The sequence below is a fragment of the Lygodium microphyllum genome, chromosome 4, assembly GCF_053477565.2.
Source record: "Lygodium microphyllum isolate KBCC chromosome 4, Lygodium_microphyllum_v1.1.10, whole genome shotgun sequence".
In the NCBI taxonomy this organism is placed as follows: domain Eukaryota; kingdom Viridiplantae; phylum Streptophyta; class Polypodiopsida; order Schizaeales; family Lygodiaceae; genus Lygodium; species Lygodium microphyllum.
Window position 1 is genome coordinate 105,595,313 of NC_141138.1, and position 22,635 is coordinate 105,617,947.

General features: G+C 41.7%; 1 protein-coding gene across 3 annotated transcripts in view; it reads left to right on the top strand.

The window, feature by feature from the left end:
* Window positions 1–22,635, top strand: part of LOC148037434 (uncharacterized) — an 86,822-nt gene that overhangs the window by 24,585 nt on the left and 39,602 nt on the right. For 2 of the 3 annotated variants that reach the window (XR_015690651.1, XM_087676369.1), the window contains exons 4-6: window positions 9,127–9,201; window positions 9,285–9,411; window positions 11,016–11,208. Coding sequence is in view for 2 of the 3 variants with exons in the window: in XM_087676369.1 (XP_087532495.1) it covers window positions 9,127–9,201; window positions 9,285–9,411; window positions 11,016–11,208 (395 nt within the window). In the remaining variant the exon portion in view is untranslated. The remainder of the gene's footprint in view (window positions 1–9,126; window positions 9,202–9,284; window positions 9,412–11,015; window positions 11,209–22,635) is intronic. The other variant, XM_087676370.1, reaches the window with a different exon arrangement.

The following is a 22,635-nucleotide window of genomic DNA, read 5'->3' on the forward strand; positions in this document are numbered from 1 at the left end:
TTTATTTTTCCAGAAAAGATTTTGCCATGAAGTCCTTTTTTGTTGGAGTTTAATGTTATAATAACACAGTGGTTTTGGAGAAAAGATGTGCCTGCACATGCATATGCACATGTGTGCCGGCATGTATGTGTGTGTAAGACTGCTCGGAATCAGCACTCCAAGAGCTGCTTTAAAGTTTTAGAGGTGATTTGGAGCTGCTGGCATTGTGAGATTGGTTGAATTTTGCTTACAGAACTGCCTTTTCATCAGCTCTCGTCTTCAATCACTGCTTTTGGCTGTGCATGCGCAATCAGCTCTCAACAGACAATTTTGACCTAGTAACTGAGAGATGCAGCAGGGCTTCACAGCATACGATGGAAAGTTTACCTCTGCAGCCATTTAGATTTGGTTGGAAATGCAGAAGTGAGCTACATAAGGTGTAAAAGGAAAACACACACCCAGACTTTTGGATCTACTTCAGATGTTGACAAACTTACAAAGTTGGACAGGATCAACTTCCCTTTGTCCTTCCTCCAACTTGATGTTTGCTCTGGGCGGAATGTACTTGATGACCCTTGTCATCGGCAGTATTTCATAGGGACTTGTTCAGAGAGCCAGTATTACAACCTAGAAGAAACTCAAGAACTCAAAAGCTGGTGTTTTGTGTTTATTTCATGGAATATACGATACATCTTGGCCGAGGGTTCGTCACAAGCTTGGCCCAAGGAGCAGGAGAATGTGCGATTTAGTGCTTCATTTTCCTTTGTAAGGGCTTTGATCTTGCTATGCACGTGTAATCCCATGGGATACATCCTTTATCCTTTGACTGTGACAAAGTTCATGTCATATTGCTCAGTATGATTGGATGTTTTGTTCTCCAATTGCATACTTGTTATATTGCGTCATCAGCCAATGCATGCATGAATAGATTGGTCACTTTGCTTGATGATGTAGAGGGATTGCAGTTTGAAAAAGAAACTTTGAAAGAGGAGCAAGATAGTCTCAAAAAGACTATATCACCACTTTTCCACCCAAGGCACTTCTAGTTAAGCTTGAGAAGGTTGGGAGAAACGTTTGTAGGAAATTAGTTACAAAATGCCATATGGACTTCTAGTTAAGCTTGAAAGGTTGGGAGAAATGTTTGTAGGAATTAGTTACAGAATGCCATATGGAGCATGTAGTACATAGTCTCAAGGCTCAAATCTTCTTGCTACCTTGATGATGCACATTGATAAACTAGAGATAGATTAGTGTCAGTACAGGATGTTTTTCGCCAAAAATATGCCCATTAGCTTGCCCATCCTATCCAAATGAACTTTGCACACATTGGAGCACAATTAGGAGATGGATTCAACATTGAAGATAGGGAATATTTGCCTTAAGTTTTGTTTATCCTAAAGGGGATGATGATTTTTGATGATGGCTCAATCATCCTAGCCATTATATTGTAGGTCTTCTCCTAAAGATTATCACAACGTACACCCTCTCTGAAAAGGGTTGACCTTTATCCTCTTTACATGGAACACTTGGTCTCTAAAGTAATTAGGGTTTTGTAATCCTTCCCCATTTTGTACTTTATGTTTGGGTTTTCATCTCATTTGGGGTTTTACACACAATATTATAACACACACACACACACACACACACACACACAAAAGAGGGAGGGAAGTAAAGATCTATTGCTAAATTGAAGGCTAGATACTGAAAGAAAATAAATGCAAGAAACTCAAGATGGTGTGCTCTTTGCTCAAATCAGTATCTCCCTCATAATATGCTGCAAACAACTGCTCCAACATAGAAGGATTGAGGTATCTTGGTGGGTGTCTTCTATGGTGGGCAATGATGGCTCATATTTGTTAGAAGTGGATGCATCGATAGAAGTGTAGAAGGCTGCTGTAATAGACTGCACAACATAAGAGAAAAGAGGGAAAATAGAAAATACACGAATGGAGGAACATTGCAAAAAGAGAACTTCGAGATATGCTTAGGAAATGGAATCCATATACCAAACATGATACAATCATGTACAACAGTGAGTCACTGACTGTGTGGGCAATAGGATCTGCTTTGGAAGACTACAAGTGATGAATTGATAAATGTGGAGGAGGAAGCATGGAAAGCAAAAAATAATGCCTAAAGTGCATCAAGTCGGTAGGCATTATAATGGCCTAAAAATAGAGTTGGCCAACCAAAAAATGCGAGAAACCATAAATAGGTACTTGAAAAATGCCTAAAATAATCTCTTATGCCTAGCCCACAAATACATACATAAACTCAGTTGTGAGCTTAGTAATTTGCTAACAATATTTGTCTCAATGATGAGGATGGGTTGGTTGTCACCTTGGGGATTAAGGACACCCTGCTTGACTATGGGATACAACTCGATCTAGGGTGATCCCTTGTGAAGATGAAGTCCACGGCACCTCGGTTGGTTTGAAGATATGCTAGGGTTTGCATTGAGGAAGCACAACATGTACAACCAAGACTGAAACACAAAGACTCAGATAGAGACATGCAAAACTTAAATCCTAAACGCAAAACACAAAAACTCAAAACTCAAACAAAGACAGAAGAAACTTTGAAGTGAATGAATGCTGTGAATGAATGTAAGAGTGTACAGAATGCCGGAGGGCAGAGCAATATAGTGTCGGAGAGTGATGTTCACCAGAGACGGATCCCAAGTGCTGTGACCACCACTCGGAGTGTTGAGTGTGGGAAATACCAAATGCTGATCACTAGAGTGTTAAGGAATTGAGGCGACAACAAGGTAGGTGTTTGCTGATGTAGATGGCCTGTTGGACAACAAAAACGCAGGTATTGCAATAGTTGCCTGGTGGGAGGGATGGCAGCCGCCTATTGCCTGTCACCAAATGCTGAAAATTTGGTGCTATGTGCAGTAGATGCAGATCTCCAAACAATAGGGAAATAGCCGAAAACAGGTTGCCTAGGGTTGGATAGTGAAGGGCTGTAGTCGATGATGGTTGGATAGCAGATGGTAGGTGGCTGATGGCTGAAATTTGCATGGTAGAGTGAGAAAGTTGAATAAAAGGATGAGGTTGAATGGTGGGCAGCCTGTCTATTTATAGATGTTGAAGGGTGTCCCAAAAAATTAGAGTTTTGGGGGACCATTGAAACTCTCGAACTATGCCAAAATTTGTGTTTTTCATTAATTAAGCGTATTTTGGGGCTTTTCAAAAATGCTAATTAGTTGTAAAGCGTGTTTTAGCTCAACACTCCCTCTCAAGCCCAAAATTGAGCTGAAAAGGGAAGGTTGGCAATGTTTATCCCAAGGTGTTGCACCCCAAAAGAGCTAGGGCATCAGACAAAGGATGCATGTCGGGTGCTCAGTGGCCTACCAAGGCTACAGAGGAGATTGTTATCTTATGAGGGAATACAAATAGTCACCCCAGAGAGGATAGGGCATCGGACAAAGGGTGCTCATTGGCTGCCCAGTAGCCTACCAAGCCCTCTAAAGGCGGATGGAACCACATTGAACTTATTTATTTATTTATTTTTTGGGTGGAAAGTTAATTGTAGGGGTGGTGGCTGATTAAGTAACAATGACCCAAAAGATGGGAGTAGGGATGGTACACCTAACACATCAAGAAACATGACAAGCTTACCCAACCACTTGAGGATGTGTGCGACGGGGGAAAGATGAAGAAGTATCGCGTGAAAAAGGATGTTGGTGTAATCTGTCGATAGAAACAACTTAGGATCCATCCAGTAGTGCTCTGCACAATGGGATGCATAGTATGCTACATGCTGAAGAATGCTTATGTAGCAGGTGCCACTTGGACAGTGTCCCTTGTGGGGAAATTGTTCACTTGCCCAAGCACCCTAGTACAAAGATAATGAAATTGTTCAATTCATAGGGAAGGTACAGTAGGGGGGAAAGGCTGATGTCAAGGACAAGTGCCGAAACCTGTAGAATACTAAGAAGGGCAGGAAGCTATGCCATTTGAATGATGTATGGTCTCTAGCCTTAGAGGATTACCATTGTGAGGTAGCATACTAGAGCATTGAAGATATTGGAAAATTGTTGAGCAAGTAAAATTAAGGCCTAAATAAGTTAAAAAAATTTAGCCTAATTCAACTCTAAAGACAGACCCACGCAGGTTTTTTAAAAGGAAAAAAAGTAATCTCCTACTGATAGTAGCATGGGAAGAGTTTTGGGGATGGGTATGGGAACGTGAATTTCCATCTTGTTGATATGAGAGGGGCTTATGACATGGAGATGGAACTAGAACTGGAAGCTAAAAAATGGCCATTACATGTTACTTTTCCCCTGTTGCACTCATCACCATCATTAGAGAGGCTTTTGCTGTCCGTGTTGTCATCTAGAATATATCAAGGACCTACTTTTGGACTTTGTTTATGATTGCACTGTTGGTTCAAGCATGTCCTCTTCTCTCTAACATAAGGCTTGAAAGATTGAGAAGGGTCCATAGCTTGAGATGTGAAAAATATGATTATCGCCTTCAGTTTTGATTTTTATGTCTGGAGAAACCCCTTAAAAGCTATACTTTGTTGTGAAAGTTTAGCATGCATAATTCTTGGTTTGGACAAGGGATAGACGATAATATTTTGACTACAAATTTTGGAGTCGTGTAAGAAAAGCTGATGCTGTTTCTAGTACAGAAAACAAAACCCCCCCCCCCCCCCCCTTCCCCTTTACGGGACTTCATGGCAAAACCTGTCATGAGGCACAAAAAGGCACATCGGAATGGTACACAAGATATATGAATAAGGAATTCTCGTATTCATGATATCGAAAGATATAACATTGAGGCACATCTCGGGACTACGCCCTCGTCATGCCGCACATACAAGGGTTCACCAGTGAGTATAGGGAATCACACGTAGAGTGGAAACCAAGTTGAGCTCAGAGTCACAACTACTCCTTATATAGGTGTTTTTGGCTCCTACGCCATGGTATAGCTACAAAGCCCATACCCTTACACTCACTCCGGCTTAAATGAATTGCTGTCCTCAGCAATAAGGGTGGTTTCTTGACTCATTTCGGGGTCTTAGCACATCTTATACTATCAAGCTGGTCAGTGTCTACTGGTTGAGGACTGGCTCCTTGATGAACGCAAATATGGATAAAAGACATCTCCATAGCGGGGTCTTAACACAGCCTTTTCTACCAAGTTGGTTAGTGTCTGCCGCACTACGACTTGGGGGTCTTAACACAACTTATGCTATCAAGCTGGCTAGAGTCTACCCATCTAGACTTAGTTCTTTTATTGTTTTGCATTCCAATCTACCCTCGACTCAATTACATTTGAGGAGTGGAGGCTTCATAGTCCTAACTTGAGGTGGCTTGGTGCTTCTAGCTTTGCATGCCAAGCTTTGTAGGCGCGATTCCAAGTTGTCACGCTGTTGGGGTCAAGGTGTGGTGGCGCTGTTGTTGCCATGTTGTGCCACGCCTTAAGGGAGGTAGTCCATTGAGTGTTCCTTGCGTTGAGCCTCCCTTTCTTCATGCTGTCGCCTTGGGCCTTGGGGCCTTGGGTCTTTTGGTTCGTTTGCCAAGACGCTTTGCCCTCATCGCCAAGTCAAGTACTTGGGCTGTTTTCTTTGGTCTCTTTGCCGGATCTTTCTTGCTTGCTTTGTACTTAGACAAGCTGGTTGGTTCAGCTTGCCTTCTTGCACGGAAGGTGCAGTCTTGGTGCATGGCACCTCTTTGGCTCTTGGGTAGACCGGGTTTGCTTATGGGCGACTTTAACATGTGCGTTGTCTCTTCTCAGTCTACTTTGGAACATTCCGTGATGGACAACCTAGAAGGTCGGGCTTGGCATGCTTTTCCGAGGGATGTCCTCAAACAGGATCTTTGGTTGTGGCTTTCTGCATCGGCTTTAGGGTTTACATTCCATTTAGTCCAATTCTTGGCCACATGGTCTTGCTTGGACTGTAAATATGCTATGCATGAGGATTCTTTTCTACCAAAAATCTTGAAAATGCAGATGTTGCAGCAATATGCCTTGCTAGATCATTTCCCTTGGCAGTTTGGTATGATCAGACACTTGGCAGGTTGCTCTTGTGATTTAACTCTTCATTTTTGAGGCATGCTATTTTCATGGGCTACATGAGTCAGTTGTTTGAAGTTTCTCTATGACTTTCTACTGCAAGGCTTGGACTCATTCGAAAGACTGATAATGTGCAGAAGATGTCAAGGCAATATGGGGTTTACCATGCCTCAGTTACTAGGTAGCGTTTGTATGTTGTGGAGGACATTATGGCTCTAGTTCATCTTCTATTGCTTGATTCTCAGCAAGATACCTTTTTGGTTTTGTTATTCGCAAAGCTAGGTGAACTTATTTAAGGCTTTAATTGCGGACATATCAGCAAGCTAAGCTTCGAGATCTAACTGATGGGATTCGAAATAGTACTTACAAGGCTCGTAATTTTTTTTGAGCTTTGCATGTATCCCCTGTGAGAGCAAATGTGGTGAGACTACAAAATGAAGATGATCACATGGTCACGGACCCTAGATTTATTGTTGATATGTGTTGGGACTACTTTGTGAACCTTTTAGGCTCATGGCAGGCATGTTCTCCTTAGGTTGTTGAGGCCCATGCTATCTTTTGTACCTTGGTCAGAGATCAGGTTTCCGAAGACATGCATGATTCCTTGGATACTGATATCCACGAGGGTGAAGTTATGGATGTCTTGTTGCATTTGCTGCATGATAAAAGCCCATGCCTAGAATAATATTACCAATGAATTCTTTGAAACCTATGCTGCTTTATTGGCAAAATCGCTCGAGGCCATGTGCTAGCAGATTTGGGCTTTAGGCCTGATTTACTCCATTTGTATGGGTGCTACTTCTCATATCATGCTAAATGGAGTCATTGGGCCCTTTTTCCTCGTGCACTCGGTCCAGTAGGGCTGCCCTTTGAGCCCTCTCTTCTTTGCCGTGGCTATTCACCCCATTTTCTCAATGTTATCACATCTTGTGGATACGGGACAGCTAGCTGGTTTGTGTTTTCCTTCACAACAACATTTTGTTAATTAGGCACGGGTAGATGGTACACTTATGGTTCTGAAAGCAGATGCCTCTAACCTTTGCAAAGCTTTAGATGTTTGGGAATCATTTAGACATGCGTCATGTCTCCTTATCATGCTGCCAAATCCTCCATTATTACTTGTACTGGCTTGCATTTGCTTGAATTGGGGTGGCGGGGTCTGGTTGTTTTCAGTTGGGAAATATTGCTAGGCATCTTGGTTATCCCTTGGGTGTGGCTGTACATCCAAGACTCTTGTGTTGTGAAAGTGGATATCAGAGAAATTGGAAGCCAAGTTTATTTATTGGAAATCTCAAGCTTGGCCGTTTCATGTCCGCTTGAAAGTGATATAGGCCATTATGGTCCCCATGTTCACTTACTTTTTGCCATTACTGCCTTGAACTAATGTTGCCCTGAAGGATTTCACGTGTCACTTCTGTTTTATGCTGTGGAAGAAAGATTCAGCACATGATGGCAGCTCATGATATCTTGGACTCATGTTTGCACCCGGAAATCAATGGGTGGTGGGGCTGTTTGAGATGTTGAGACCCATATGACAGCCCTTCGTTGGTCTCTTTTTCAGGCAATGTGTGTTGGCTAGCAACCTTGGACTGTTATTGCCCGTGCTTTTCTTGAGGAACAGGGTCTTCGGCATGGTAATACAAGGATTCAAGGTTTGTGGTGGTACTTAATGCCAGGGTTTTGTTCTCTTCACCAGCTTCAATTCTTCTCAACCATCTAGCGTGTTCATGGAAAATGGTGGTTTCCAAAGTCCAATGGCATCCAACATTGGCTGCCAATTCGATGCAGATGGAAATTCTAACAGTGTCTTGCTTGCTTTCTTGGGAGGGCAAATCACAAGAGAGACCCAAGTTTAATCCTTTTGCACTGCCAGATGGGCCTTTCGGGTCCCTCTTGGCTATTGTGAGGTTTGGGGCAAGGTTTCCACACTTTTTTAGAAATTAGGACCAACAGCCCTTTCTTGTCTTAGATTTTGGTTGTCCTTTGCAGGATTGGGACCGTGCAGGGTGTTTGACCCTTCAGTCATCTTTAGTTAATGAGTTTTATCATCTCATGATCCAAGATCGCTTGTGGTTGACCAACAAAGCCAGCACACTTTGGGGATTGCACAAATCTAAAGCCTGGTGGAAATTTGTAATGATGGAGGGATGGGTCAACAAGATGCCATTGAACTGTAAGGTGTTCAGTTGGAGAATATTGGTGGGCGGCCTTCCCTTGGCATTGGCTCTCCACCATAGGGGCATTTCCAATGGGAATTGTTTCTTCTGTACCACTACAATTGAGTCTCCCTATCACAGATTCATTTTGCTTGGAAAATTTGGGCCCTCCTTTCTGACATTTGGCATGCTGTGGCGGGGACTAGGATGCTTCCTTTTGATTGGGTCTTTGGGAAAGCTTAATATCATGGTGTGGCACAACATCATATGAAGATCGAGTTTCACTTTCACCGATTCTAGGGTTGCTGGCATATTTGAGTCACTTGCAATGCATTCCTTTTTTATGCTATTTCGTGCATTAAGTGTCATGTGGTGAAGCTTAAGGGACTTCTTCAGTGGATCTTATCCAGCATGCTGATATCCTAGTCAAAGATGATCTAGTTCTTGGCATCAGGTAGTCTCTTCGGTGACCCTGCCCTGACTTTTGTACGTTTTCTTTTCTACTGAGACATGATATAATATAATATAACAACCCGTTACGGAAAGAAAAGAGAGAGAGAGAGAGAGAGAGAGAGTAAGATATGTTTTATTGGGTGACACTACTGCTCGGAGCTACAAATAGGTTCAGAACCTGCATGCAGTATAAGGGCAAAAAGATCAAGAAAACCATGGATTCATGGATACACCACATTCAGGACTTTGTTAAATTTGTAGTGGCAAAGGATGTTTTGTATAAGTTGAGTGTTTGCCCTCAAAGACATATTTTCACGTCTCATTACATTGTCTTAGAGGAAATTGAAACAGGTTTTTTCTTTCTCAGCTGCTCTCTGTATTGTTTCCTTTACTGAACATTTTCAAATGTTAAATTTACATGAAGCTGGGGAAAATTCATCTATGTTGTGCCTATATATTATATATACTCAGGTTGTCCTGTGATGTGTATGTTGCGGTGTGTGTTTTAGGTGCCAGATGGTGGAGTTGACATGAGAAATATGGCGGGTGTAAGCAAAGATGGAGTTGTACAATCTTCATTTCAGGTGTGAATGTAAAATGATTGCATATATTTGTTAATGTACAAGAAGAAAAGGCTGCCCATGTATCACTTCATTTGCTTTTGTAGGATGCCATGGCTCTTCAAACTCACAGAGATAAAGTTTCAGGAGCTTGGAGATATTCTGTCAGGAAGGGTTGTGAAGCTTTGCATGATTGCATGCTGAAACAAAATGAGAACTTGAAGAGCAGTATAGGTATGGTTCACTGTATTTTCTTCCATGATGATATTTGTGCTTGCAAGTTTGGTTCTCTCTGACTGATAGCTAAAAAGTGCTTCTAGCATATTGTGAGTGGACTCAAATAAGGCACATAACAATTCTTAGGTCTTTTTCTCCAATGGAATAATTGAATAATGCGAAGGACCAACAATTCTTCCATATTCTTAAGGCTTAAGATTTTAGGGGTTATTATGTGTGGAGGTTTTCAAATCAGCATGAGGGCTCTTCAAATTCTAAGTTTTAGAAGTCCACAAAAAGAAAACATGATGGTTATTCAAGAGAGAGCGTGAAAATAGAGACCTCAGCTTATGGGTTCTAATCTCCTTTTGGAGCTATACGCACTATCATATTTTCCACCAATGCTTTAGATCAAAGGATTTGACTTATAGTTGCAAAGATTGGTGGTTTAACGCATCTCATGAATGGTTTAGGTGTGTGGATGTTGTAGCTGCTGCTAGAGATCTGCTTTATAAGAGGTGCTTTTTGTGCTCTTCTCAGTCAGTCATCTTGAGAGTACAGAAAGGTGGAGTCTGTTTCTGGCTATTCAATTGTGGCTGTGTAGGTAGGGGCAGTCACTTTTCAGATCTGAGAATCTAGATTGCTTGTTTGATTTGTTTGTGCCTTTGTGCCATTCTCTTCTTCCATAGATGTTTATTATGTTCCTTGAAGGGGCCCAGCCATTCATGTGGTGTTATGGTGTCTGGACTCTACTGTAGGGCCACTTTATAGATTGTGGTGATTTTGGCTATAGTTTCAGCTTGTGACCTGCTTGTTATTTGCACTTCAATTCCTCCTGTATTAGCCCTCACCTTTTCGAACCATCTTCTTTTCAGCTGGTAATGTGTGGCATAGGTGGAAGTAGTGGAGTTTCTTTTAAAACGAGGAAAAAGCATTGTCCTGCATGTTCAGGGAATTCTAATAACGCCTCAGACCTTGAAGAGAGGGAGAAGCAGTATGGACAGGAAGTTCTCAAGTCCCAGAATAAAGGTATCTGAGACATCATAGGTTAGCATGTGGTGCTCGTATGAACCTAGCACTCACAATAGCTGTGGATGCTCTTTACAAGAGCATTGCCTCTGATACCATGTGAGGATACATTAGGGTCGCAAAGAATCATTCTGCTCAATAGAATTGAGCTCCTCCTGCATAGCACGATGCTAGGTATCTTATGAAAGAGCCTCCCCAAGGTATGACGGACTGTTGAGACCAAAAACAAAAAATTAGGGATGCATTGGTTTGCTTGGAGTTGCTGTCTCATTGGAGCATTCATGATGCTTTTCATATGATTTATAGGAATCCTTCCACAAGAAGTTTTCAGAAGAACCAATCACTGTGAATTCACCTGAAGTCAATGAGATGATTGGGATTCTTCACCTGAGCAGACTGGTTTTTGTTGTTTGCAATGTCATGCTGGTAGGCCAGCTTCTATTATGGGAATAATTTTCCTTGATGGGCCCCCTCCCCCCCAAAAAAACCCCGCCAGCCCTGGAAAAAAAAAGGATAATCCATTTTTAGCTTGCTATGTGTTTTCCGCAAATTTCAAATGGTGAGGTGTTTGATAAGGTTGTGTGATTGTGTAGATTCTGTTCTGATACAGCCATGGCTACCTCTACTGATTTTGAAAAGCTCTGCATGCTGTATTTCAGAGGACCTGGAGTTTCTAGCTGCTCTAATCAATGCCAATGCTCATGGCATGGGTGCCCAAGGTCTCCACAATACTGATATTGCGATTGGAATATTCCCTTTTGTTTCAATGTTAAATCATTCATGCAGGTGCAGGACATGCTGCATTCTACTGATATATTTCCTTTAGTTTCCTTGTTAAAATCTGTTATTGACTTTTATCCACTTTTGCTTAGCATGATGTGTGTGGTAAGGCAATTGAAATCAAAAACAGCATCATCCATCATTGTTGCATTTGGCCACATCTTCTTTTCATAAATTTAGGTGCACATATTTATACCTAGTTGTGTTAAAACATGCCATTCTTTACATAGTCTGGTACTCCTAGAAGTTGAGGGGTGCATGTGAACAAGGTTGTATGTATCTTGACCTGTGTAGATGTATAGTAGTTACAGAGCAAAGGGAATGATATCCTTTCGTGTGACAATAAGGGCTAACACATTTTAGATTGATATACGTCAAGAGGATGAAGAAGAAGACACTTACTTAACAGAAAACCCCAACATATCTAAACTCTTAGGTTTGTCACCATGTTCGGGCATTTGCTGCACTTCAAGAGGACATGATCAAATTGGTGAAAGCCTCCCTTGGAAAAAGAATAATACTATTGATCACATGATTGTTGTTGCAGTTTGGAACTCATAGTTGAGGGGTGCGAGTGCAACAAGATTGTATTCGGTCCAGTGAAGATGTAGAACAACTGCAAGGCAAAAACATATCTAGAAGCGTTTCTTCTCATTTGAGTGAAAGTTAGTGTGATCTGTTGGTGGCACATACTTTCTTTCCACATTAGAGTAAGGGCCAACATGTTTTAAGGAAACTGGAGATAATAAATGTTGTTTGGCCACATCTTCTTTTCATAAATTTAGGTGCACATATTTAAACGTAGCTGTGTCTAAACATGCCATTTTTGTTGTAATTTGGTACTCCTAGAAGTTGAGGGGTGCATGTGAACAAGGTTGTATCTTGACCTGTGTAGATGTAGTAGTTACAGAGCAAATGGAACGATATCCTTTCATATGACAATAAGGGCTAACACATTTTAGAGAGATATACATCAAGAGGATGAAGAATGAGACACTTACATTGCAGAAAACCCCAACCTATCCAAACTCTTAGGTTTGTCAGCATGTGCAAACGGACATGATCGAATTGGTGAACACCTCTCTTGGAAAAATAATAATACTATTTTTAGACGTGATTGTTGTTGCAGTTTGGAACTCAGAGTTGAGGGGTGTGAGTGGGATAAGATTGTATTCGATCCAGTGAAGATATAGAACAACTGCAGGGCAAAAACATATCTAGAAGGGTTTCTTCTCATTTGAGTGAAAACTAGTGTGATCTGCTGGTGTGACATACTTTCTTTCCACATTAGAGTAAGGGCCAACAAGTTTTAAGCAAACTAGAGATAAGAAGTCTTTCTCATTAGGATGAAGACTAACAGAGTAACATAGCAGAAACCCCAACAAATCTAAATCTCTTGGACTTGTCAAGATGTTCTGGCATACTTAGTATGGTTATGAGTTTTAAATGGCATAACAGAATTGGTGAAAATCTCTCTTGGAAGGAAGTGTAAGACTTGGCATGTTGAAGAGAATGAATACTAAGAGAGTAATGTAGCAGAAATCCCAACAATTCTGACCTCTTGAACTTGTCAGGATTCTCTGGTATCCACAGTATGCTTATGACTTCGGAATGACAGGATAGAATTGGTGAAAGTATAAAAAGAAAAGTGCTTGGCACATTGATGGTTGCAGATACAGTCAGCACATATAGATAGGTATGCAATTTGCATGTATGCACAGCAGCTAATTCCTTGTTACATTGTTGCTTTTGCGTAAGTACTTCTGTGCATGCTTACTGTACACCACTTACATATACAGCATAGAGCAGGCATTTTGACTTGTACATACCTATGTATACAGCATAGGAACATGCGTCTATAGACACTTAAGTTGTGTTGCACTTGAGATTAATTTAAAGGTGTACTATTGTGAGAGATAATCCTAGCTTTGGTAGTTGGGGATATTGGCAGAAGTTGTTGTGGACAGGTGCCAGCAGGGGAACGTTGGTAGAAGTTGTTGTGAACAGGAGCCAATGGGGTGCCTAGGTTAGATCTTTGTCAAGGACATTGAGTTTCCCCTTGAAAATGACATGTAATGTCATGGGGGTTAAGAGATTTTGATTTAATGTCCTAGACTAAGGTTTGTGGGTTTGTGGAAATTTTCAACACTTTCAAGTTCATAGAGGTTAGGAATTTAAAATTGTGGATAAGCACCATTTAATGTTATTTTAATGAGGGCAAGGCCACAAGGTTATACAGCTTGAATTTGCATGTGGAGGGCCCAATGAAAATGAAAATTCACCAAGTGTCAAGTTTGGGTCATTTTTTGGATGCATGCAAGTGTATCTTACATGTTGGGCTCTTTTTCTCCCATTCCGGGCTGTTTGGGGCAGATCTTAGGATAGAGAAGTGAGTGGTGGGCTGAGAGAGAGCAGGTGAGCCATTAGGGACCACAAAGAGATCTGATGTACCATGCTTTCTAGGATTGGAACAGTAGGGCAATGATTGTCTAAGCATTTCTCTTATGGGAAAGTTAGATAATTTTCTCCAATTTGTTGCTCATCTCTTCTCCCTCAGCAGATCTGAAGTTTCTCAGCCCTAATTTTCTGGCACAGCTTTGAATTTTTGTGGAAATTAGGGTTTTTCAACTATCTTGGGAAGTGTGCCATCAAAGTTGCAGCCTTGCAACAAGGGGAGTTGTTAGACATATGAGAAATTAGAGCACATTTGGAAAGGATTGCTCATCTACTGCCAAGGTGACGTGCATGCAAGTGTAGAAGGCCATACCCATGTGAGCTTCAAATCAAGGAGCAAATTTGGAGGATTTAATATTGGTTGCTGTTTGATAGTAAATTGCAGAATTTTCTCTCTCATCTAGACTTGATGCATGTGCCATCTGGTGAGGAAAATTGGTGATTTGAGCCCGATTGTGTCATGGTTGCTAATTTGCTGATCCATGCAACTAGTAAGGATTATGTTTTGCATGGAATGCTCCATTATCATGATTGACTTGTTTGTCTTCTAGGGATCATTCACCAAAGCCCAACTCTTTTTTGTCTTATATTTCTTCACAAGGTGCTTCTCAATCGAGGTACTTCATCGATGAGACTGATCACCTCTTAGTTAAGGAAAGACTATCCACATGAGACAATCAAAAGTCCAAGGACTTTACAATCAAGTGGCAGGTTTGTACAATCCAGTATTGCGTGATCTTTATCATGTCTATATTGTTCCTTTTGTTATACAAGTATTAACAACTGTTAATCACCATATATCCAAATTGGTACTAGCATGGATTTGAAGAACACTCTATGATTAGAGATGCTCCAAAAGGTACTCTTTTATCTCTTATATCATTCGAGTGTGAGTTTGGTGCTTCATATTCACATTTCACACCCTACCTTCCCACTCTAAGTGCATCTTTCAATTTGTACCCATTAACTTTAGGCCCTTCTTTTAGACCTACTATAGGATATTCAATCTTAGCACTTGTCTTTGATTCACATTTAGGCTTTAGACTATCATTGTTTTGGTTGTGTGGGGCATCCCCTTCCATCACACTATACGACCATCCTTGGTTGCTCAAATGCAGAACCCTCTCTTTTGGTAACAAGTGCCCTGCATTGATGGAAACAAGGAGTGAAAGGGAATCCCCTAGAGACTCAGACCTAGCTCAGTTGATCCTAAGCACAAACCATGATCTAATGCCGATGATTAGTCTCCTTCATTGAAGGAAAAAGGGAGTGCTAAAGCCAAAACATCACAAAGATCCTTGTGACGTTACTTGCCTAAAAACAATAAGTTTTGTATATTATGCTAGAAACTTGGGCATGTAGATGACAATTGTTGCTCAAAGGCCAAGGAGTGCCACCCCATGGAGGTTGAGAAGGGGTCTTTCTTAAGGAGGCAGTGCGGTTTCTCCACCCCCTCTTATCCGTGTTCATTAGTGGCTTGCCATTGGGTATAGTGGAATCTAAATTGCCCAGTCAGTCAGAGCCTTATGGCATATTTGACTGGTTTGGTGATCATCCACCATTAGGCTAGAGTCTTAGGATTCATAAGCTACTTTTAAGATCCTTAGGCTAGTTATGCTACCATAGGCTTAGTTGTTCTTTCATATCTTTTATCAGTCTTCTGCTATACACTTATGTACTTTTTCTCTGTCTTCTGTTGCACGTACATTTACTTAGTTCCATCTTTCACTTTCATATAGTATCCAAAGCCTCTCAATATGAAATATTTGGTATGTAGCTTTCTTTTCTGATGCTTACATGTTGGGTTTTGTATTTCAGTTTTGGGCTAACATTGTAGGTATCTCTCGGTTCTAAATGGGCTGCCGGTTTGATTTTTTGGTTCTTGCCTTGGTGAGTATTGCCTTTATATCCTTGATCAGCATGGAGATGGAGAGAGTGTCTCCCCTATCAAGATTGGGTCTTAGACATCATTTTCCCTAATCATGGCATCCATCTTTCTTTTCTTTTAGCCAGGGTGTTATTATTATTATTATTTACTACACTACTAGTTTATTTATTTTCATGTTAGGTGGAATGCTACCTTAGTGACTGTGCCTTAATTTCTCAATTGATACAGGAGCCATCTCCCAAAGTCGAGTTTTTGATATGCCTATGACACTTTGTCAGCAATGTTGCCATCTCCCAAGATTAAGTAAGGGCATATTCCAATTGTCTAGGTGGCGGATTCTTCCTCTTGCTTTACCAACTTGGGAGTGTTAGGTCCTCCTTCATCCACTAGATCCATTTACATGGTGGATTGTTGTCTTGGTGATTATCAACTAACATTGGAGCTATCCTCCAAGGCTGAGATTAAGGCTTACCTACGCTCCTCAATCATCAACACACAACAATCCTCCCCCGGGATTGAGCATGAGCATGTTCTGTGTATCCATTCGGTATTGTCTTCTCCTTGATGTCGACATCTCTTTCTTGTTGTCCTTACCTTTTGCATTGCACGATCATCATCATCTTTGTAAAAGGACTCTTGAGCAAGCAAACAATTTTCCCCATGAGGGATACTGTTCGAGTTGACCTTGTTGTATGAGTATTCTTGTTTTCATTGTATAGTATGTCTCTTTGTATCTTATTGAGTAGAGCACCATGAGCACCTTGCTTACATGATACATTAGATCTTGAGTAGTCTCCATGTACAATTCTGGCACTTCCATATCCCGAACCCCTTTTGCCATCCTCACCATCATCTCCATCAGCCTCCACGATTGCTTTAGTACTCGTTCAACACATTGAAATTGTTGTTGTCATCATGGGTATATGTCAACTGTCCATGAACCGTGATGGTTAATCTTTTCTTCGGAGTCCAAAGGGCCCCTCCAAAGAGGCCAAGGTATTGGACAAAGGGTGCTCGTTGACTATCCATGGTCTACCAAGACTTGCAATGGCGATGCAAAAACCACTTTGAACCTCTTTTTTTTGGGTTGATGAATTTATGCCCAAAAAGGGGGGAGGGGGGGAGAGGGATGGTTGGGACACGAATCACAAAATAAATAGCATGTAATCAGCCACCCACAAGGGTGTTAACTTGATGATGGAGGAAATGGGTGGAGAGGTCTGTACTATTAGTAGAGATAGCTCAAGATCCGAAGTGAGCATGGTGCTGTGAACAATGAGATGCATAGATGAATGCCACATGATTAGAATGCGCATGTAGCAAGGTGCCACTTGGATAGTGTGCCTCATGGGGAAATTGTTCACTTGCCAAAGTGTCATTTTACAAAATGATAATGATTACGTGATGCAAAGGGTGAGTACACAGGAAAGGGACGCCACTGTTGAAGAGAGGAGGCCGTAACTTGTAGGTACGAAGTGAAGGGTAGGAACTCTCTCTCAACATTGGATGTCAATGCCGAAGGAGGAAGAGGTACTTGATCCTAGTCATTGTGTGGTGCCAAAGCTTACTAGTGTTTCATAGTGAGATTCTTTGATATTAAATAAAACAAAAGTAAAGAAAAGATAAAATAAATGAGTAATAGAGTAAAGAAATGTATGGATGCAATGGAAGACAAATGAAAGGAAATCCTAAAGCGATGTAGCCTAAGAAAAGATAAGCTTTGGTGCTCGACTCATTGGCATAGAGGACAACTTATTATTCCAAATGTTGTTGGCGAATTGGGTTGGTCAATTCTTAGTTGTACAAGAAGTGTTTTGGAATCAATGTGAAAAGAAATACTACAAGGGGTGCCAATGTTTTTAGATGGCTTTAGGATAGAGGAATGGCATGACATGAACTTGTCAAAGTGCAGCAAATGTGGAAGCATATGACTGGACTGAGAGAAAAGAGTGAACACAGAGAGGAGAGAAAGAGAAAGAGATAGTAGAACACAGAAATCTGTAATGAAGAATGTTGAATAAGGAAGCAAGGCCCAGTGCATATGTTTGCATATCTCTCCACCTCAAAGATCTCACTACCAGTGCTCCTCGAAGTCTGCAAAAAGAATGTGTGTGTGTGCTGGCTAAGTGGCCAATGAATAGCCAAAAAAAATGGAGGTCGGCCAGCCGAATGTGACCGACTGCTACCAGATTTGGCCGACCTGCCAAATCTGGCCAACTGCTGGTACAGCAATAAATGCGACCTGCCTTGCCATAACTATGATGACCTGTCAGCTGCCATGTGGCACAAAACTGTGTGCCAAAACTGCCCAGAAATTGGCACCTGCTAAAAGATTCCCAAACTGACAAGAAAAATACGTAACTCTACCTGAGAGAACTGATTGCACCAATTGTAGTCTGAGAATGCTATCTAGGGGATGACTAAATCTGTAACACCCCCTCTCAGATTTTGGATGCGGCATAAGTCTTAGGAATCTAGAGTTGTTGAAGAATAACTCAAGGAAGTGCCTTTGTAAACAAATCTGCCAGATTATCCTCTATGTTGTAGTAAATCACATCAATTGTCTTATCCAAGATCTTCTCTTGAATGAAATGGTACTTATCTCAATGTGCTTCGACTTAGCATGAAACATAGGATTCCATACCAAAGCAATGCAGCTCTCATTGTCGCAATGAAGGGTCCTAGGTCCTGTTTGTAGGCGGCCTAGCTCTCCTAGTAACATCTGAAGCCACATTGTCTCAAATGTGGAGATGTCATTGCTTAATACTTCGCCTCAAAAGAAGAAAGGATAATTGTGGGCTGCTTCTTGCTACTCCAAGAGATAACATTTGCAACCAAAGTAAAGCAATATCCTATCATTGACTGCTGTTAGTAAACATTACCGGCCCAATTTGAATGTGTCTAGCCTATTAGAACCAAAGCCCGAGTGCCAGAACCTATTAGATAATGAATACCAAGATTGGGGATCCCCCTTAGGAATCACAAAATCCTCATAGCAGCTTGCCAATGAATCACTTGGGATTCACTCATGAACCCTGTAATCAAACCTACAGGAAATCACAAATCAATTTGAGTATTAAGATGCCATATCAATGACTGAATCAATTACTTGCAATAGCGGGTAGCAGCCACCGTTGGTGAATCTGCATGGGCCGTAGCCTTCTAGTCCGGATCCATAGAAGTAGAAATGGCTTTACATCCCTCCATGTCAAACGTAGCCAAAAGCTCTTGTAGATACTGTTGTTGGGAGATGAAAATCCCCCTTGGAGTTTGCCAAATCTCATGACTTAAAAAGAAACGGAGAAGGCCCATATTCGTCATCTCGAATACCTCATGTAGTGCCTCCTTTGTTTGCTTGATCTTTTGGGCATGGTCATCTGTCAAGATGAGATCATCCACATAAAGCACAAACAACTCGTGCCCTCTAGCTGAGGTATGGACATATAACAGGGGATTGGAAGAGGAACACCGATACCCTAACTTCCCTTAGAGGAACGTGTGTATCTTCTTGTTCTAAGCAGGTGGAGCTTGCTTGAGGCCGTAAAGGGCCTTCTTCAACATGTACACTTGTCCATCAGGTGAGAAAAAGCCAAGAGGTTGCTCAACATAGATCTCCTCCTTGAAATCACCATTAAGGAAGGTAGATTTCACATTAAGCTAGCCATTGCCTATGACTGGCTGAGACAAGAACGACCCAAGTGGTAGCCATATGAGTTGTGCAAAGGTGTGATGGAAATCCACCCCTGGCCATTGTGCGAAGCCCTTTGCAAAGAGCTGTTCCTTGGGCTTATCTAGAGTGCCATTAGTGTGGTATTTGGTCTTAAAGACCCATTTACAACCAATCACCTTTCTATGAATAGGCCTAGGCACAAGATCCGAAGTGCCATTTCGCTCAATAGCATCCAACTCCTACTCCATAGCTTGCTTCAAATGCTATGATTGTAAAGCTTTCTTCACGGAGGTGGGCTCCCTATCGTGCATGGCACATTTATGAAATAGTAGTTGGTACAAACAAGCTTGGTGGAATGTGCCTAGTTTCTACAAGAGTGCCGCAAGCCATCCTGCAGCTGGCACTTCTTAAGGACTCCCTCAATCCTTGAATCATGGAGTGTACCATGAGCCCAATGAGGAGGAGATTGATTCTCCCCTCGCCGCATTGCCTTTGCCTTTGGAAGATCCATTGGGGCCGACTCAATGGGTGAATCCGATGAGGAAGCAATCTCCTCCTCCACCGAGGGTGGAGCCTTAATAGGTAGGGACTTTAGAGGCAGGGAGGAGGTGTCCAACTATCACTTGGATCTCCAAGAACGGGATGCTTAACATGCCCTTTGCAGTTGGAAACTTCACGAACCGAACATCTCAACTTGTGTATACCTCTCGAGAAGCGGGATCATAAACCCTATATCCTTGGATTGTGAGTAATAACCCATGAACACCTGTTTTTTGGAAGTGGGCTCATGCCAGAAGTGGTGTAGTAAGGGAAACATAAATATGTGCTGAAATAAATTGCTGAACACAAGACAAAAGAGAAAAGGAAAGAAAGAACACAATACAGATGAGAACTTAGATGTATGCTCGGGAAATGGAATCCAGATATTAAACACGAGACTGTCGCATACAATAGTGAGTCACTGGCTATGTGGACACTGGCACCGACTCCTCTCTCCACACGACCTTTAGGTGGTGAATTGACTGACTGAGGAGGAGGAGCCCAGAATATACAGGCATGAATAATGCCATAAAATATGTCAGGTCAGCCAGCATTAATGCTGGCAAACTAGCAGCAATAAATAACATAAAGCATAAAATGCTACAGAACAAAAATGCCTAAAATATTTACATAATGTGTCTAGCCCACAATACATGCTTAGACTCACACATGAGCTAACATACTTTGCTAACACCCTCTCTCAGATTATGGGTGATCTGATACAATACAATGATACAATGATAAATGAATCATCATAGTCCTTACAATAGAGAATCGCCAAGTAGAACCATGGATACCTAGATAGTGGGTGATCAAGCCACCACCAGGGTGTCTTGAAGAGAACGTACTATCAATGTTGATCGTGCAAGCTCATGAAAACAGAGAAGATCATAGCATTTCTCAATGTTTGTCAACAATGCCTTTGATGTAGCACACGTGACCATCCTGTCACGAATACCGCAGTGCAGAAATGACCATGGATCCCCCTTCTTTGGCCAAACCGCCAAAGTGTCCCCTCATGCGAGCTCCAGATGAAAGCCACTCGCTCTTTGTCAAATAACCAACCCATCATGAACCTGGATGTCAATCCCAACTCTAGGATTCGAACGTGCCATTTGGGACGTCCCTCTCTAGATCCTGTCCATTTGTATAGAAATATAGATGAGACGCGGTTGTCCCATCTCACCACCCTCTCACACTCTCTCTCTGGCACTAGAGAGTCGTGAGGGATGACCTCATGACCACCACCAGAAAGTAGTTGAAGAAGGGGCCACGAAGCCCTTCCCACGATCTAAAGAAGAGGACCCCTTCCACGCCTTGGCCGAAGGATTTGAGTCAGAATTTGAGGCAGATGATGACTCGTCGGAGGAGTCCACATCATGCTTCGTCTTCTGATTCTTTTTCTTCCTGGAAGCTACTAACTCTTTGTAGTCCTTACACAAATGGCTCTTCTTGCCACAATGGTAACACTAGGCCTTCGACTTCTTCGTCTTCGGACCCCTCTTTGAAGCTGCAAGAGCCTCTGTAACCAGCCTTCCTTTCGTGGGTGGGTGGTAAATCCCTGATTACAACTTAATTACAGCAGCAAACAATTAGTGCAAATCTGAAAATACAAATTTACTTGTTGATCTTGGATAATGCATACTCGATTGGCCCCAAAATTGGTGCCCCTTTCAATATTTCTTTAGCTTTATTGAAGAAGAAGTTGATTTACAATGGGATTTTTCCAATCCCTTTCGATATTTCAACTTCCCTTGCTGTTCAAAATCACCAGGAGTCTTTAATCTGATTTGCCCCTTGAAATCGAGCAATCGATTGGCCTTCACTTGTTCTGATGGAGATGGAAAATGCCCCAAATTCAATTATTTGCTGGTCCGTTCACTTGAATAGGCTAAAAAACAGCTTTAGCCCTGTTGAATCCAAGTCTTGGAGCTTCTAATTTCTAGCACGTTTCTCGAGGCTACTGCAAAACCCTAATTCTACTACAGATTAGGGTTTACAATAGAGTGATCTGGAAATTTTCAGCCTCTAAGGGTCCAAATGCTGAGATCTTCGGAGCAAGGCTGTGAAATGGCTGGGAGGTGAGAGGGAAAGCTGTAGAGAGAGAGAATTCAGAGTTTTGTCGCGAAGAATGATTGAAAATCAGTCAAATGCAGCTGTTGCCCTGCCAGAATAGCATGTAGATGCAAAGAACTGAAGAAAATTAGTCATTTACTGCTACTGCCCTGTCTCAACAGCCTGTAGATGCTGTCACCTGCTGTTGATTGGTCTTCTTTTGCCCTTGGCTACCTTAGAAGGTCCTCCAATGGCTGCAAATCAGACCAGTAGCCTCTCCTCCCCTCTCTCTTGCAGGCTACATTATAAAAATGCCAGTCTCTGACCTCTAAAGACGTTTTTCAGTCTTGCATGGGCATTTTTGACAAATGGCAGCCTTCCCAAATGGTTTTTTCAGCATTTTTCATAATTAAATATTAATTTTCAGTCTTTAAATACTGAAAATTAATCTAATAATTATTTCAATTCCCTGAAAAAGAATCTGATTGGCCAATAATTAAATTGGCTAGGCAACTTCCATTCCCAAGTGTCTCTATCCCATCTTTGACCATCAGATTGGCGTTAGGTACCATTAAACGCCACTTCTCTAGTGTCATCAATTGACACTTATGGCCAAATGAATGACCTAGGCCAACAATTGGCACCGGATACCACCAACTTATAGTAACTTTTGCCTTTGACATCTCGTGATTTCTTTGGGTGGTCCCCAGTTCGTAAATTTATTTTAATCCCAGTTGCACCTCACATGTGCAACATTTACTTAATCATGTGATTAAAATTTAATCCACATGTTAAGTGAGGTTTCAAAAATACATGTCCTCATGAC